The sequence below is a fragment of the Rhinichthys klamathensis genome, unplaced genomic scaffold, assembly GCF_029890125.1.
Source record: "Rhinichthys klamathensis goyatoka isolate OS25496 unplaced genomic scaffold, OSU_Roscu_1.1 h1tg000065l_1, whole genome shotgun sequence".
Classification (NCBI taxonomy): domain Eukaryota; kingdom Metazoa; phylum Chordata; class Actinopteri; order Cypriniformes; family Leuciscidae; genus Rhinichthys; species Rhinichthys klamathensis.
Window position 1 is genome coordinate 885556 of NW_026606608.1, and position 18198 is coordinate 903753.

At 38.1% G+C, this 18198-nt stretch overlaps 1 protein-coding gene across 1 annotated transcript in view; it reads left to right on the forward strand.

Moving 5' to 3' along the window:
• LOC130084484 (serine/threonine-protein kinase/endoribonuclease IRE1-like) overlaps nucleotides 1-18198 on the forward strand; it is a 39849-nt gene that overhangs the window by 6262 nt on the left and 15389 nt on the right. Inside the window, exons 3-16 of the mRNA XM_056249944.1 lie at nucleotides 2613-2646; nucleotides 3393-3465; nucleotides 3702-3774; nucleotides 6647-6769; nucleotides 6924-7025; nucleotides 7105-7366; nucleotides 9453-9531; nucleotides 10259-10424; nucleotides 10959-11074; nucleotides 12696-12884; nucleotides 13696-13942; nucleotides 14946-15036; nucleotides 15727-15916; nucleotides 17446-17545. Of these exons, the coding sequence (XP_056105919.1) occupies nucleotides 2613-2646; nucleotides 3393-3465; nucleotides 3702-3774; nucleotides 6647-6769; nucleotides 6924-7025; nucleotides 7105-7366; nucleotides 9453-9531; nucleotides 10259-10424; nucleotides 10959-11074; nucleotides 12696-12884; nucleotides 13696-13942; nucleotides 14946-15036; nucleotides 15727-15916; nucleotides 17446-17545 (1845 nt within the window). The remainder of the gene's footprint in view (nucleotides 1-2612; nucleotides 2647-3392; nucleotides 3466-3701; nucleotides 3775-6646; nucleotides 6770-6923; nucleotides 7026-7104; nucleotides 7367-9452; nucleotides 9532-10258; nucleotides 10425-10958; nucleotides 11075-12695; nucleotides 12885-13695; nucleotides 13943-14945; nucleotides 15037-15726; nucleotides 15917-17445; nucleotides 17546-18198) is intronic.

An 18198-nucleotide genomic window follows, 5' to 3' on the forward strand; every position in this document is an offset into this window, starting at 1 on the left:
GTTCTCGTTCGAAGCGTAAATGAAGATTTTGTTGAGGGATTTCTGTCCCTCCATTGAAAGTCTCACGCAACCAAAACTATCACATATTAAAAAGACAGTGTAAAAGTAATCCATATGAATCAAGCAGTTTAATCCAAGTATTGTGAAGAGAGACACGATCACTTTAGATGATGAACAGGTTTAATGTAGGCTTTTGATCATGTATGTATATATAAACATTGATTGACAGTCACACATATAGAGCACATTAAATAAGTGAGGTTTATAAACCAGTGAGGTTTGTCACACAAACACACCTGAGCTTCCACAAAAACCAGTTAGGGTTTGTCTTTGCATGTCAAGCACGGTTGAGCATGTGTGTTTTACCACATGTAAAGGTCTATGTGTGTGTGCTGATCCAAATGAATAAATCATAAACTCAATCTGTTCGTCATAAATGGTTTCTCTTCAGAATACTTGAGTGAAGCATTTGATTCACATGGGTTACTTTTACCATCTCTTTTGTGGAAAAAATATTAAAAGAATTTCATTTTTTAGGCGAACTAACACTTTATTAACACTTTTAACTATTTTACACAACACTTCCAAATTATTTTATATAAGACCTCATATTAATTTAAAGACTAAATGGAATATTTGTACTTCAAAAAGTATTGTCGCATTACAGAACCATTTAGTGAAAGCAAGGTGTTTAAAAATGGTATTAAACAACTAAGAAATTCACTTTTCCATTTATATACCGTTTAACCTAAAATATATAAAAAAAGAAATAGTGCATTAATATAGAGTTCAGTTGATGTTTGTTGACGAGTGTGTGATACTCACTTATCATCCTATGAGAATTTAACAAACTTAAGCCGTCTTCACTTTGACTTGCTATTTGAATTGTTAAATCTGTGGAGTGGAAATATTAAAAGCATTAAGCAATTGTTTTTACTGCATTTATGACAATGTGTTCTGGTTTGTCCCAGCATGCAGCTGGAATGATAGCTGGTTTCCTTACGCAATAATATTGTTCAACTCTACGCACAAACTGTGTGTCATCATCAAGGCCAGGCACGTCTGTCCAGCTCAGCTCTCTCTGAAACGGCACATGAAGGTTTAATGTTGTTTATTAACACGCACGGAGTGGAATCTTCCATCACTTTCTCCATTGTTCAATATTCACATGCATTTCAATCCTCCGGCTGTCTCTCAGAAACCTGATGCTCAGGCTGAGCCAGTCCAACACGCTGGAGCTGCAGGACATGCGTTAGAGGCCGTTGCTCCACACACACACACACACACACACACACACACACACACACACACCCATAGTGTGCTGTCGGACCTGATACTCTGTGTTAAAGTGTGTTGTCATTGTGGTCCGGCTCTCACACGAGTGCTATAAGACAATTCGGGAACACTTTATTTTACAGTGTCCTTGTTACATGTGTTACATGCACTTACCGTAGTAATAACAGTAAATTATGCATAATTACATTAAATTAACCCTCAACCAAACCCTAATCCTACCCTAACCCTATAGTAAGTACATGTAGTTGTTTAATATTACTCAGTACTTAACAGTGTTGGGGAAAGTTACTTTGAAAAGTAATGCGTTACAATATTGCGTTACTCCCTTAAAAAGTAACTTATTGCGTTACTTAGTTACTTTTTTTAGAAAAGTAATGTGTTACGTTACTTTTGCGTTACTTTTTTTCCACCTGGGCTGGGCTTGTTTTTTTATACCAAAAAAGATATATTTTTGGGCAAATGTAAAGAACAATTTGGGCCGCTCAAACAAACCTTTCAGCTGCTGCTGTTCTGGGTAACAGAAGAAGAGGATGCAGGAGAAACAAATTTAACACTTACTTTACCAATAAAAACATATAAAAAAATCTATAGTCATTTTTGCTTATGGTTTAACTGAAAAATCGGAGGTCAGAGGCAAGTATTTTGGTCAATAAAGATTAAATGCATAACATTTTGTTTTATTTAACATATTTAGGTATTGGAGGTTTGCATACTGTTCTGATTCTGCATTTCACTGATTTTATTCATTTTGAGGAATATTGAATCTTTTTGTGCAAGTGAGATGAGTAAATCCACGCTTACATTTAATCTAGAACTATAATAACCATCATGTTTACACACAACGCCTCTGCACTTCGATTTGTCTCAACATTAGGACAGAAGAGCAGTGAATCAATAAAGGGGAAAACAAAGTAACTTGCGTTACTTATTAGAAAAAGTAACTCAGATATTTTGTTGTAAATTTTAAAAGTAATGCGTTACTTTACTAGTTACTTGAAAAAGTAATCTGATTACGTAACTCTAGTTACTTGTAATGAGTTACCCCCAACACTGGTACTTAAATATATAATTACACTGTAACTACGTCACCTTAAAATAAAGTGTAACCGACACTATAGCCAACACACAGGAATCAGACATTCAAGACCTTGATCTTCTTACTAAAGGTAGACACTGGGAGTGCTAATGGATTAATTTATGTGAATGTATTTTATCTGTTAAGTTTGACGCCCAGCGCTTCATGTTTGCTCATCCCTTCATTTGCCTGTGATAGAGTTTATAACGCTTAACTGAAATGTCTCTCATTCCCAATGCAGATCCTGTTTTGCAAGTCCCGACGCACGTGTCAGAGTAAGCTTTCTTTCGTTTATACCTGAGCGGCTGTGCATGTGGAAAGTCAAACGACAGGAACTGTGCAAAATGCTGAGCACGACTCTTCCTCTCCATGATAACATCTCACTGAAGCTCATGATGAAATGCTGCTGTGTTTTTACACAGTTCTTGTCCATACAATGACCGTTTATAGTGACCAAATTTAGTCTGACACTAAAATGAGCTTAAGACAGAATTAGGGATGCCCGATATATCGGTATCGGCCGATATACGCTGATTTCTAATGTTATCGATATCGGCCCGATATTAGCATTTGGATCTATTAAAGATGATAAATAATGGATTACTGAGACACTTTAGAAGCGCACTGTTCAACATGATGGATTTGAATTGCTTGAAATATGATTGAAAGGAAAATACAGTAAAGTGCAACATATCTGTAATATCGGCTACATACAATAATAATGAGAACATCACTATAATTGTGTGTTTGGGACATGGATTTTAATGGTGAGACTTTTGTTCTTGTAATCAGGCTCTCAAAAACTATATTTGGATTTATCAGCCAATATATATCGGTTATCGGCTTTCAAATAAAGAATTATCGGTTATCGGTAACGGCCAAAATTTGAATATCGGTGCATCCCTATAGAGAATGTATCGTCAATAACATCAGTCATACAAATCATTTGTTCATGCATTATAACTAGTGGATTATAACTAGTTTTTTTATGATGTGAAAAGTGTGTGTTGTTGTTTCACAGGCCTGCTTTTCTCCCGGACCCCAACGATGGCAGTCTGTACTCTCTCGGAGGGAAGAACAACGAGGGTCTGACGGTGAGACGCAACTTCTTTCCGTTTCTCTTGAAGGACTTCCTCTTTCTCTGGAAGCAAATGCTGATATTTATAGTTTTAGAAATGAGCAATATCATTTTAAAAGGGAAACATCTGAGGTCAGTAGCACCCACACTAAATGATTAGACTGCTTTTGCTGGAAGAAAAAGTTGCTGGATGGATTAACACATGCACATGTATATGTAATGTGTGTGTGTGTGTGTGTGTGTGTGTTGCAGAAACTGCCGTTCACCATTCCTGAGCTGGTCCAGGCATCGCCCTGCCGCAGTTCTGATGGCATCTTATACATGGGTGAGAGACTGCTTCTCTTACTCTTATTCTGACCCTCAGTTCAGTTTGAGTTTGTCACTGGTATTTCCTAAGTCAAGCATTGCTATTACTATAGCTTGTAGTTAGGACTAGAGATATTAATCACTAGATATTAAAGTCGCCCTGTGGTGAAAATCCAGTTGTTTATGTGTCTATGTGGTGTTTTTAATATGCTTTAAGACAAGCCATGTGTAAATTCATAAGTATTTAAGGAGTATTTTCTCCTTAAAGGAGCAGTTCACTTCAGAATTTAAATGTCCTGATCATTTACTCTCCCCCACGCCATCCAAGATGTTCATGTGTTTCTTTCTTCAGTGGAAAAGAAATTACGTTTTTTGAGAAAAAATATTCCAGGATGTTTCTCCATATAGTGACTTTAATGGGGTCCAACAGGTTGAAGGTCCAAATTGCAGTTTCAAAGACTGAGTCAAACGCCATTTACAAAAAAAACACAAAAAATAACAAGGTAAAACAACGATGTCGGACGATTTTGAAGTTGGAAGAGAAAATGAGATGGAGATTTTCACCCTACATTTTGAAACCGGAACACGCGTGACTTTTCAACCTGATTACCTGATGCGTGAAGTTGTGGACATGCAAGACGAGCATTTGTGGTTTAAAAGTATATAAATGTTTATTTTTGTTATAAAATGGCGGATGGTTTGTCTAGATCAGACTCTTATTCCTCGGCTGGATCGTGTCGAGACTTTGAAGCTGCACTGAAACTCACATTTGGACCTTCGACCCGTTGGACCCCAGTGAAGTCACTATATGGAGAAACATCCTGGAACGCTTTCCTCAAAAACCTTCATTTCTGTTCGACTGAAGAAAGAAAGACATGAATATCTTGGATGACGTGGGGGAGAGTAAATGATCAGGAAATGTTAATTCTGAAGTGAACTACCTTAAAACTGCAGTGAACCAAAGACAGTCTCAAAAACACGGTTTGAAATCGCTGGTGTTTCTGACGTCACAAACGACCTTGTAACCAATCAGATCAACGTGTGATCGTCAACCAGTGGGTCTCTGAGCTGAGTGAGTGAGTGGAGGCGGGGCTCATTTGCATATTCATAAAACTATAGACACTAAATGAGGCAAGGGGGTCGAGTAACATTCAAGATATTTTAAGCCATTTTTTCAAGGATAAAACGTTTGAATGTGTCATTTCGGCGATCAAAGATGAGTTTTAAGCGATAAAATGATTGACTACAGGGGGACTTTAAGCGTTGATTCGACATGATCATGATTCGTTTGAGGAACTGGCCTCTCCAAACGGCCTCACTGTGGGTGGGCACTGTGGGATTGCTTCATAATCTCACCGCAAACACCACAATAAGATGTGTGTCTGTGCCACCCTTCCTAAACCACCAAGAGTGCGTAATCACAAGGCACAGATAATGAATGACACTCCCAGCCCAAAGACAGAAAGCCAAACGGTGATTAAATCAGACAGTTAAATCATCTCTTAATCCTGTTACTTGTTAATCTCTCCTAATTACACTTCAAACATTGGCGTGGACGTCGTCGCACATGTTGAATATCACAGGAAACAGCCCTGTTTGACTCAAACCACACTTCTTCTTCCCAGAGATAAACATGTGGTGTGTTTGATCTGACGTGCTGATGTGTGTTTACACATCCTGACCAGAACATTTACCCATGCTGCACCAGTTATCTTTGGACTTTTGATCTTTAAGATGATAAAAGGGCTAAATGAAATGGGGGGAAAGAACGAGCACATGGGAAAAGCATGCGCTGAATATGTAAATGATCTGTCCATTTTATTCAGTATTTCTTGTGTATTAGTTTGTTTTAGTTATTTTCTTGTCTTTGTTGATTATTGGTGCAAAATTATTAACTTTCCCCTTTCGGACGATCTGTGACATGCTGTTGATTTACATAAACGATAATAATCAAGACATGCACCGGAATAAACGTTATCAAAGGGTGTTGTACATGTTAGCATGAGGCTAGTGTGCAAGAAAGACAATGCTGTGTGTAATGAGGTATTATATGCTTTTACAAACACACAAGCTTCACATTTATTTTAAAGTCCAGCTGTGGTGAAAATCCAGATTTTAATGTTATTTATTATGTCTATGTGGTGTTTTTAATATGCTTTAAGACAAGCCATGTGTGAATTCATAAGTCGACAGCATTGCTGAATATTTTCTGCTTAAAACTGCAGTGAACCAAAGACAGTCTCAAACACACGGTTTGAAATCGCTGGTGTTTCTGACGTCACACACGACCTTGTAACCAATCAGATCAACGTGCCGGCGGGATCATGGTTTGTGTAGCATTAGCAACACATTATTAGCTGTTTGATAACATAGTCATGCAAAAGGCTAATCATATTAATTACCGTTATGTGTCCGACGTTGTAGAGAGCGATACAAAATGCATAAATTCTGAGACTATAATTCACTTTTCCTTTTCTTCTGAACCAGTTTATGGTTTAAACATATTTTTTTTAAATAAAGCAATATTTCCACTTGCCAGTGTTTACTACAGTAAAGTTGAGCAAGTGGGTCTCTGAGCTGAGTGAGTGGAGGCGGGGCTCATTTGCATATCCATAGAACCACGCATACTAAATGAGGCAAGGGTGTCGAGTTACATTCAAGATATTTTAAGGCATGAAGAATTTATTTTCACAGGGGGAAAAAATAATAATGTCATTTTGATTATCAAAGATGAGTTTTACACACAATTTTAGTTTTTTGCAAACAGGATGTGGTCTGGTTGAATGACAGATGCTGCACATACAGCTGATCTGGAATTGAATTTGAAACTTTAATAACTGTATGAAGTACGTGAAGGTTTGATCATGAGATGTGTGTGTGTGTGTGTGTAGGTAAGAAGCAGGACGTGTGGTATGTGGTGGATCTGCTGACCGGTGAGAAGCAGCAAACGCTGACCTCCTCCTATGCTGAGATGTTCTGTCCATCTTCATCTCTGCTGTACCTCGGACGCACAGGTGAGACCTGTACCTGTACCATGTTTTAATTTAGTTTATCACTGACGTGCTAATTTATTTGTACAGACGTCCACATGAGAAACAATTACGGTCCGAATAGGGCTTAGGTATCAGTCTTGTGCTTTGCTGATCCACTGATTGTGTTGTTCCTCAGAATACACAATCACGATGTACGACACCAAGAGCCGAGAGCTTCGCTGGAACGCCACGTACTCCGACTACGCCTACACCCTTCCAGACGACGACACCAAATACAGTGAGGATCCGTCAGTGGCGAGTTTGGAAACCCGTTCAGATCTCTTCCACACAACAGTGTTTGTCCTGTGTTCCTCCAGATATGGCCCACTTCGTGTCCAACGGGGACGGGCTGGTGGTGACGGTGGACAGCGAGTCCGGGGACGTGCAGTGGGTGCAGAACTATAACTCTCCTGTGGTGGCCATCTACATCTGGCAGCGCGAGGGCCTTCGCAAGGTCACACACACCAACGTGGCGGTCGAAACCCTGCGCTACCTCACGTTCATGTCAGGAGAGGTGGGCCGCATCACACAGTGGACGTATCCGTTCCCCCGCGAGAAGAAAACCAAAGATAAACTGCTGTAAGATGAGACCAAGTACTGTTTTTATAGCTCTGTATACACTGTTATTTTTTATTTTTATTTGCTTCATTTCCACAAAAATATTTGGAAACACTTTATTTTACAGTGTCCTTATTACACATGTTACATGTACTTACCGTAGTAATAACAGTAAATTATGCATAATTACATGCAACTAACCCTCAACCAAACCCTAACCCTATAGTAAGTACATGTAGTTGCTTAATATTACTCAGTACTTAAATATATAATTACACTGTAATAATGACACCTTAAAATAAAGTGTAACCAAATATTTTTAACCGGTAAAATTTTATTTAACAGTGTCCATTATACATATGTTACATGCACTTACCAATAACAGTAAATTATGCATAATTACATGCAACTAACCCTCAACCAAACCCTAATCCTACCCTAACCCTATTATTAATTAATATTACTCAGTACTTAAATATATAATTACACTGTAACAACGACACCTTAAATGAATGGGTCCCACTTTATATTAAGTGGCTTTAAGTACTTATGTACTTACAATGAAATTAATAATTTGATACAGTAGACTTATTGTGTACATACATGTTTTTACATTGTACTTAAATTTTAAAAATACCTGCATGTAATTTCAGCTGTATGCAATTACATTTGTAATTACACAGTTGACCCTTAACCCACCCTTATACCGACCCACACCACACACACCTGACCCAAACCTCACCCGTATCACACCTCAATAGCAGCAATGTGTTTTACAATACAACATCAACACGATAAGTACATAGTACTTAAAGCCACTTAATATAAAGTGGGGCCAAATAAGGTCTAACCAAATAGTTTTAACCTCATCAACAGTGTTGGTCATCATGTCATGCAACCTCTCGATTTTCTTTCATGTTTACTTGCCAAAGCCACGTTTTACTCTAATTTGGCTCTTGCTGAGCTGACATGATTTGACTTGTTGCATCTCCAGTATCTAAGCCACATCCTGTCTGTCTTTCGAGAAGTGTGGGGAACAACTGATTCTGGAAATCGTAGTATGAACTATGAAGTAGTAATACACAAATCACAAAATGTGTTATTCATAACATTTTAAGAATGCTCTTGTTACACAATTTGTTGGAGTAAGAGGTCTACACTCACACTTGTTTTATTTAGTTATTTATTTTATCAGATTAGCATCAGTATTAGCAGAGACTCAAGCTTGCATTATCTGTATCTGACATGAAAAAATGCTATCAAAAAGCAGATCACTATATATATATATATATATATATATATACACTGTATGGAAATACAAATATTTGGAAAGGTACTTTATGTTATACACCTGTGGCAGTAGGTCTGATCGAAACACCTGAATTACATAATTAAAGTCCCCCTGTAGTCAATAATTGTATCCCTTAAAACTCATCTTTGATCACCAAAATTACATATTTCAACCTTTTTTCCTTGAAAAAAATGTGTCACGCCTTAATGTATCTTGAATGTAACTCGACACCCTTGCCTCATCTACTATGCGCGGTGCTAAGAATATGCGAATGAGCCCCGCCTCCACTCACTCACTCAGCTCAGAGATCCACTGGTTGACGATCACACGCTGATCTGATTGGTTACAAGGTCGTGTGTGACGTCAGAAACACCAGCGATTTCAAACCGTGTGTTTGAGACTGTCTTTGGTTCACTGCAGTTTTAGGCAGAAAATACTCAGCAATGCTGTCGACTTATGATTTACACATGGTTTGTCTTAAAGCACATTAAAAACACCACATAGACATATAAACAACACTAAAAGCTGGATTTTCACCACTGTTCACTTTAATAGGTGCGTCTCAATACTTCTGTCCATATAGTGCATATTACAGTACTGGAGTAAGCTCAAACTTCACTCTTTGCTATATAGATCTCTTTCAGTGTTGTTGTCTTCATCCTAAAGACTTTCAGTATGCACTATTATCGCCTGGATAAATAAAGATTGTATTGTATAACACCTAGCAGTTCCTTGGTAAGCTATTTACAGGCAAAGTATGTGCCTTTGGAGAACAAGCTGTGAATAATGTGCTGTTTTTGGCTGGTGTTCTGACAGGTCCACGTTATACGTGGGGAAACACTCCACTGGTCTGTACGCGTCCCCCTCACTGGTGCATGATGGAGTTACTGTTGTGGTGAGTAGCTTTAAAAACCTCAAATATGAGTTTCCTCATACGTTTATAGGACTACATGCTTAGATTGATTTTAGAATATATATATATATATATAGAGAGAGATGAAATACATATTTTTTTGTCTTCAATGAAGTTGTCTATAGTTGAACACCTGCAAGACTATAATAGCATTGCCCTTTGGTTTCTAAATACAGGTCAACATTGTGACTCTTATTTCTTTCTATTATTTATTAAATGAATTATAATGCAATTATAAAATGCCATTTCAATTACTTGATTTTTAAATTTTTTGTTAATTAATTTTCATATATATGTTTGGGCATAAAGTGAAAACAGTCAGTGACAACTATTGATCTGACTACAAAGACTACAAGACAATTGCTTGATTTTTTTATATATGATGAGTATGTTTTAATTTTTTGTTAATACATGAATACAAAGAACATGATTTCTAAGAACATGAGTTTTAAAGCAGATTTTTCTTTTTCTTAATCATAGACTACTTCATTATCCCATATATCATTTTCAGAGCGTTAAGCAATGGGAATGTCGGAAATAAAGTAGGACTTTGGAAAAATATTTACAGTGAGTGCTGCAGTAATAGTTGTTTTTTGTTTGTTTGTTTGTAAATACAGATTTTGACATTTTTATTTAGGTCTGAAAAGTCCCTAGTGCTGTTCTTCTAGTGCATGCATGCTCATAACGTGTGTGTGTGTGTGTATTTCAGCCCCGTGGCAGGACGTTTCCCATGCTGGAGGGTCCCAGTAACCAGGACTCGAGTGTGGAAGATGACCAGGAGTGTGTGATCACTCCCAGCACAACAGTGAAGTTCAGCGCCGCGCTGAGAGAGAGGAACCGCATCAACTTCATGAGGAACTCTCTGCTGCTGATAGGTACACACTCCAGCAGAGGCGTGTGTGTGTGTGTGTGTGTGTCCATCACACCCTCTAGTGGAGACGCTGTGCTTGTGTTGAACAAACTTTACAGTAAAAAAAAAGACAATGCATCTTCATGCCGTAGAGAAAAGTGCCAATAAATAATCGCATCCAAAATAACAGTGTTTACATAATATATATGTGTGTGTTGTGTATAATTATGTTGTATATATAAATACACACACATGCATTTATACATTTAAGAAAAATGTGTTATTTATATATAAAATATTTATATATAATATAAATTATATATAAATAAATATACAGTATATACATGCAAATATTTCTTAAATATAGACATGCATATGTGTGTATTTATATAGACAACATACACACATATATTATGTAAACACAAACTTGCAATTAATCGTTGCCCAGCACTACTAAAAGCCTGCAATTTGTGATTTGTAAATATTTTCTGATTGTTAATAAGTATCTTCCCGAGGAATGGTGTGTGTGTGCTCAACAGCAGTGTGTTTCTCTCCACAGGTCACCACGAGACGCCACCTGACGCTCATAACAAGATCCTGGAGAAGTTTCCGGAGAACATCCCTCGCCAGCACGTCAACATCATCCCTCCGGCCACAGAGAAGACCATGGAAGAGGTACAGCGAGAACCACACCACACTGGCTTTGGCACGGCACACGTGTAATACACCCGTGGAGACAATGTCTGATCACTAGATACGTGACTTTCACAATGTAGTTTTAGGAGCCCTTTAGATCACCTTATTATTATTATTATTAGTCAAATATGTGTGATGGGTGTAATAAAAAAGGATGTGTGGTAGCATGTGACTACCTGTAAATCTGTTATTCTAAGAGGCAGATGTTTTCAAGTTTCACATTTCCACACATGAGAACAAGGAGAGCCTCATGTCATGGCTGCATCGTTTCCTTAACTCGTATCCTTAAACGGTATTTGAAATGTTATAGGCCCAAATGCACTGTGTCGTCTCTCGATGATGAGTGGGGTGTTTGGCGATGATGTTTGTATATGTTACTGGGGGAAAATATGATTATGATTGATTAAGTGGAAATAAAATAAATGAGTGGTTACTTGAAAATGGTTTAGGGTTCTCTAAAGCCTGCATGTAGCGACTCCTGTCTACGCTGGTCCTTGCATCATGACCTGCAACTGTTCTTTGATATTCTTGGATAGTAAAATGACTTTCATCCCTCATCTAAAGCATAAAGCATCCAGTGCATTTAATTACTACATAATAGACGTAGTAGAAAAAGCAAATGCAGTGCAAATTGCTGGTCCATTCCTGACTAGAGTATGCAGTTAATATAAAGCAAAATCAAGCTTACAAACCCATATTCTCCCCACATTCAGACCCAGCAATATAAGATGCTTTGGAATACGCATCAGATGTCATCTAAAAATTGTCAGAATAACAAATTACGGTATTTTAAATAAACCATGTGGTGGTAAAATATGCATCTACCCTTTCAAATCTAGACATGTTGTACACAAGGTATCGTGTCGCTGTCCCAGACTGACCATTTAATTGAAAGATAAAGAATCACCGAAATGTCAAAACTGTATCACTCCTTAGCTCTATTCGGACGGTCATTGTTTCTCATGGGGTCGTAAGGCAGTTTCAACATTTACAGGGTTATTCTGTGATTTTATTGGCGTTTGAATCCAGAATGTCAGTGTTTTTCTCCCTCCACCCGTGTAATAATCCCCGACCGAATTACCTTCTGTTTTCTGACAAACACCAAGATCGTGTGATGATTTAATTACCGTCCGAATCCACATCTCTGAGTTTACAAGAAGAGATCACTTCAAAATGCACTGTTTAAATACTTTTTGTTCACTGCCGAGCACTGTAACGATGTACACTTTTATGAAATCTTGGGAAGTAACGAGAACAATATGTGGCTGTGGTTGAAATCAGCTGTAGTTCTTGTGTTCCTCTTTCCTTCAGTGATTTTGCTTGTTAACAGCAGGTGTTCATCACTAATGCTCAATCATCAAATGTATTTTTACAGACGTCCACATGAGAAACAATTACCGTATGAATAGGGCTCTTGACTACAAAACATAAAACATGCAAGATTGCCCAGAAAAAACGTATCTAAACAAACAAAATAATCTTGTTTATTTGTACAGATGTTGTACAGATATGTTTGATTTTACTGAATGCTCGATTATTACCTGTATCTGCCATGGAATAGCCTTTGTAACTGATGTGTCAATGCTAAAATGTGTTTCAGAAAGTGAATGAGAGCGGGATGGAGGACAACAGTCCGCTGCCTCCGCCGGTGTCAGCCCTGCAGGAGAAGCCCGGCCGTGTCCCGCGCGCGGAGACGCCAGTGGACTCCATGCTGAAGGACATGGCCACCATCATCTTCTGCACCTTCCTCCTGGCCGGCTGGGTGGCCTTCATCATCACCTATCCCAAGGTAAGCACACCCCCGAGAAGAGCGGACCATTGGAGAGTTACTCAGTCCGTCAGTGAGATGATTTAAGCATTTTCAGATAAGCAACTTTTGGAAAACGCTTGAAACAGGGACAGGGAGCGCTTTTAAAAATTAAAATGGCGGGGTTTTTATGTATCCGGATGAATGTAGACGATATATCGGCCACCATATCGGTATCGGCCAATATATGTTTTTAATGTTAACATTAAATAAACATTAAACATTTTTAATGTTATCGTTATCAGCCCGATAAGAACATTTGTCTGATATCTATAAAATAAGCCGATAAATAATGTGTTATTTCCTTCAGCTGAGACGCTTCAGATGCGCACTGTTCAACATGATGGTTTTGAATTGCTTGAAATATGATTGCAATCACCTCAATAAAGGAAAATATAGGCTAGTTAAGTCTGTAATATCGGTAACATAAGATTATCATGAGAACATCATAATAATTGTGTGTTTGGGACATGGATTTTAATGGTGAGACTTTTTTTTTTTTGTAATCAGGCTCTCAAAAATTATTTTTAAAAAATTGGATTTAGATTTATCGGCCAATATATCGGTTATCGGCTTTAAAATATAAATAATTATCGGTTATCGGCCAAAATGTTCATATTGGTGCATCCATAATGTAGCCGTAGGTCTGACAGTATTGTGTTGTGTCGTCCTCTGATGACACTGTTGTGTTGTGTCTCTGATGAGTGTGTTGTGTTGTGTCGTCCTCTGATGACACTGTTGTGTTGTGTTGTTGTGTTGTGTGGTCCTCTGATGAGTGTGTGTGTGTGTTCAGAATGTGCAGAAGCAGCAGCAGCTCCAGCACCAGCAGTTCCAGGCTCAGATGGAGGAGAAGCTGGAGTTGCTTCAGCGGCAGCATCTGGTGTTCCAGCCGCCCGCAGACTCAGAGTTCCTGGAGCCGGGCCGTCCACGGTGCGAGAGCTCGTCCCACAGCAGCCCCAACGTCACCCCGCGCGCCTCCAACCACTCCAGCGCCTCGCAGCCCGAGGCGGGACACTCCGCCAGCGAGCACGACGACCCCGGTCAGCACACACACACACACACACACTACCCGTCGAGTTCGGGATCGGGAACCTCCTTCTGAAAGAGTCTCTTCCAAGGCTGCATGTATTTGATTAAAAATACAAAAACTGTAGTATTGTGAAATATTATTACAGTTTAAAATAATAGTTTTCTATGTGAATATACTTTAAAGTGTAATTATTCCTGTGATCAAAGCTGAATTTTCCTCATCATTACTCCAGTCTTCAGTGTCACATGATCCTTCAGAAATCACTCTAATATGATGATCTGATGCTCAAGAAACATTTCTCATTATTATTAATGTTGAAAACAGTTATTCACATTTTTTTTTCAGGATTCTTTGATGAATAGAAAGCTCAAAAGAACAGCATTTATCTGAAATATAACCATTTGTAACATTATAAATGTCTTTACTGTAACTTTTGATCAGTTTAATTCATCCTTGATGAATAAAAGTATTAATTTCTTTAATTTCTTTCCCCCAAAAAATAAAATAAAAATTCTTACTGACCCCAAACTTTTAAACGTTAGTGTTTAATGTTACAAAAGCTTCTATTTCAGATAAATGCTGTTCTTTTGAACTTTCTATTCATCAAAGAATCCTGAAATAAAAATGTAAATAACTGTTTTCAACATTGATAATAATAATAATTAATGTTAATGAGCATCAAATCATCATATTAGAGTGAATTCTGAAGGATCGTGTGACACTGAAGACTGGAGTAATATTCAGCTTTGATCACAGGAATAAATTACATTTTAAAATATATTAAAATAGAAAACAATAATTTTAAATTGTCATAATATTTAACAATAGTACTGTTTATTTTTTATTTTTTTTAATAAATGCAGCCTTTTAAGAGACTTTTAAAAGCATTAAAAATCTTCCCGATCCGAAGCGTTGGCACAGCAGTGTCCATAACCATTTACTCTCGCTTGCCTGATGTGTGTCCATCAACTATTGGTTGACTTTGTTATTGTTTTATTTATGTCTTCCTCCAGAGGAAGAGTCCAGCATGGTGCGCATCGGGAACATCAGGTTCAGCCCCAGAGATGTGCTTGGACACGGCGCTGAGGGGACTATCGTGTACAGGCAAGACTCCTGTAGACAGCATTTTAATGTGACTATAAGGCAGTCAAGCGTGAGGCGACTGCAGGAGTGTGTATCAGTGTACTGGACCCGTGCGGCTCTTAAAGGGACAGCGCTGATATTCCTGATGCGTCTCTATAATAACACTGATCACACAACAAAACACACAGAGAAATCACTCGTTCTTGACTGAATATTTGTAATGTATATTTTATTTATAAAGTTGTTATTTTATATTTGATTACAGTTTCTGTGCCTGAATACCTGAAAATCTTAAAACGCTGTTTATTTCAGTCGAGTCTGTGTCCAGTTGTGTCTATTGTTGCGATTGCTAATTTTTCATTCTTTCTTCTATAATTACTGGCTGTTTACTTGTGTTTAATAATGCTTGACGTGTACATTACTTGGGCTAGTTGTTCTTCTATGGTGTTTTTAGAACACAGGCAAATGCTCCTTGTGTAATGTCATGTTTAGCCTGTTGATTTCTCTTCGAGATATTCAGCTTTGCAATAAGACTAAATGTGGATGATATCCAAGTTTTTGGGCGGGTTTTCGCCTTGGAATCAAAATTAGGAATCGATAAGAATGGAAATCGTTAAAATGAAACCGACACCCAACCCTAGGTTTGTAGTCTTTGGTGTGCTGTCACTGCTTCAGGTTGTGAGCCTGTGTCTTCCCTCTGTGTGCTTTCAGGGGTCAGTTTGACAACCGTCCCGTGGCTGTGAAGAGGATTCTCCCAGAATGCTTCAGTTTTGCTGATCGAGAGGTTCAGCTCCTGCGGGAGTCGGACGAGCACCCGAACGTGATCCGCTACTTCTGCACCGAGAGAGACCGCCAGTTCCAGTACATCGCCATAGAGCTGTGCAGACACACACTGCAGGAGGTGACGCACACACACACTCACTCACTCACACACACACACACACACACACCGCTACTTCTGCACCGAGAGAGACCGCCAGTTCCAGCACATCGCCATAGAGCTGTGCAGACACACACTGCAGGAGGTGACACACACACACACACACACGCAACCTGATTCTGACACACAACCTGACGCTTCACTGCTGTTTCTGACACACACACACACACACGCACACACACACATATATATATATATACCATATGTAAGTAAAAGAAGTGTCTTTCAAAATAATAAATACATTTTACCCTGTTAAATATTTGATGGTTAAATATCAAATTAATATTAACACAAGATGCTCATTTTGCCAAGTTCACACAGAAACTGTTAATCATTTATTTCGGTCATGTTTCTACACTGAACAACTGTAGGAACATATTGACACATTTATTAAGAGAATATCCAGCAAGATTTATCCGTAACCTTTAAACACATTATTTTTGGGAGACTTTTATTTTGACGGCACTAAAAACTAAGTTTGCTTTGTGATAAATTAAAAAAATATTTCTTGGCAAATTTTAAATACATAAATGTAAATTCACCAACAACAAACCATTTTTTAAAGAATTTAAAATGTATCGTAACACCATTTCTTCCTCACTAAATAAGAAAGCAATTAAAACAACCTCAATGTTATGTATAAAATAATATCTTAGGGCCGTAACATAGTCAACGCGAGCTACACGCTCCTTTTCATAGTACACAAGCAGACGCAAGCGTCACCGGCGATGCGTGAAATGCAATACACCGATCGCGCAACAGGTGGTAGTAGAGTCTAGAGTCGGGTCAGGTGATATTCAGATCAAAATGGCAACTGAAGAGGAGTGCATATTGCTGATTTTACATCGGCGGCAACAAAACAAGCTCACATAACTTTTCCTCTTCGCCCGCCATTGTATTCAAATCTTCTTCTTCTGTAAACATAATAATATACCTTTTTATGTACATTACTTGCAATGTCGCCCCCACCGACAACGCATAGTATAGCATAGTAAAAACTAGGATGACACATTTGGCTAAGAAACGACGCATAATGGCGGCCGAAGCGTAGCGATGTGTAGCCTTGCGCACGCGTATGCGTACCGATGCGTTGACTATGTAATGGCCCTTACCCTCGTGGTCTTTTGTTATTTAATTTATTTTTCCTTTTTTATTTTTATTTTTTAGGCAAATCATTGTTACTTTTTTTTCTTGTCCTGTATGTTCAGATGACATTGATCATATTATTGTTGATATATTTTGTGTATTGTATATAAAATTGTATATCATTAATGTCATCTGTGTACAGTTTGAAAGCATATTAAAATAAATAATAATTATAAATAAAACAATTTTTATATATATATAAATGTGACTATATCAGAGCCTTAAATCTTGCCTAAAATCCTCAGTTTAATTTCTGTTTTCAAGTCATGCAATGCAATATATTGCTGTTTATTTTTAAATAATTGCTTATTTGTTCATTTTTTTACTTATTTTGTTTTATTCAGTACGTGGAGCGCAAGGATTTTGACCGGCACGGATTGGAGCCAGTGACGCTGCTAGAGCAAACCATGTCTGGACTGTCTCATCTACATTCCCTTAATATAGGTAACATCATCTGTGACATCACTGATACATGTTTAAACGAGGAGTTCACTTCATTTACTCTCCCCCACGTCATCCAAGATGTTCATGTCTTTCTTTCTTCAGTGGAAAAGAAATGAAGGTTTTTGAGGAAAACGTTCCAGGATGTTTCTCCAAATAGTGACTTCAATGGGGTCCAACGGGTCGAAGGTCCAAATGTGAGTTTCAGTGCAGCTTCAAAGTCTCGACACGATCCCAGCCGAGGAATAAGAGTCTGATCTAGACAATCCATCCGCCATTTTATAAAAAATAAACATTTATATACTTTTACACCAGTAATGCTGGTCTTGCACTAGCTGTGATGCGCCACACATTACGTAATCAGGTTGAAAGGTCAAGCGGGACGTAGGCGGAAGAACCGACCGAGTGTTTACAAAGCCAACGTGCGAAGACTGAGTCAAACGCCATTTACAAAACAAATAAATAAATAAAAGGTACAACAACGATGTCGGGCGATTTTGAAGTTGAAGGAGAACTCCTTTCATTTCTGAACTGGAACACGCGTGACCTTTCGACCTGATTACGTAATGCATTGGACCCCATTGAAGTCACTATATGGAGAAAAAAATCCTCAAAGACCTTAATTTCTTTTCGACTGAAGAAAGAAAGACATGAAC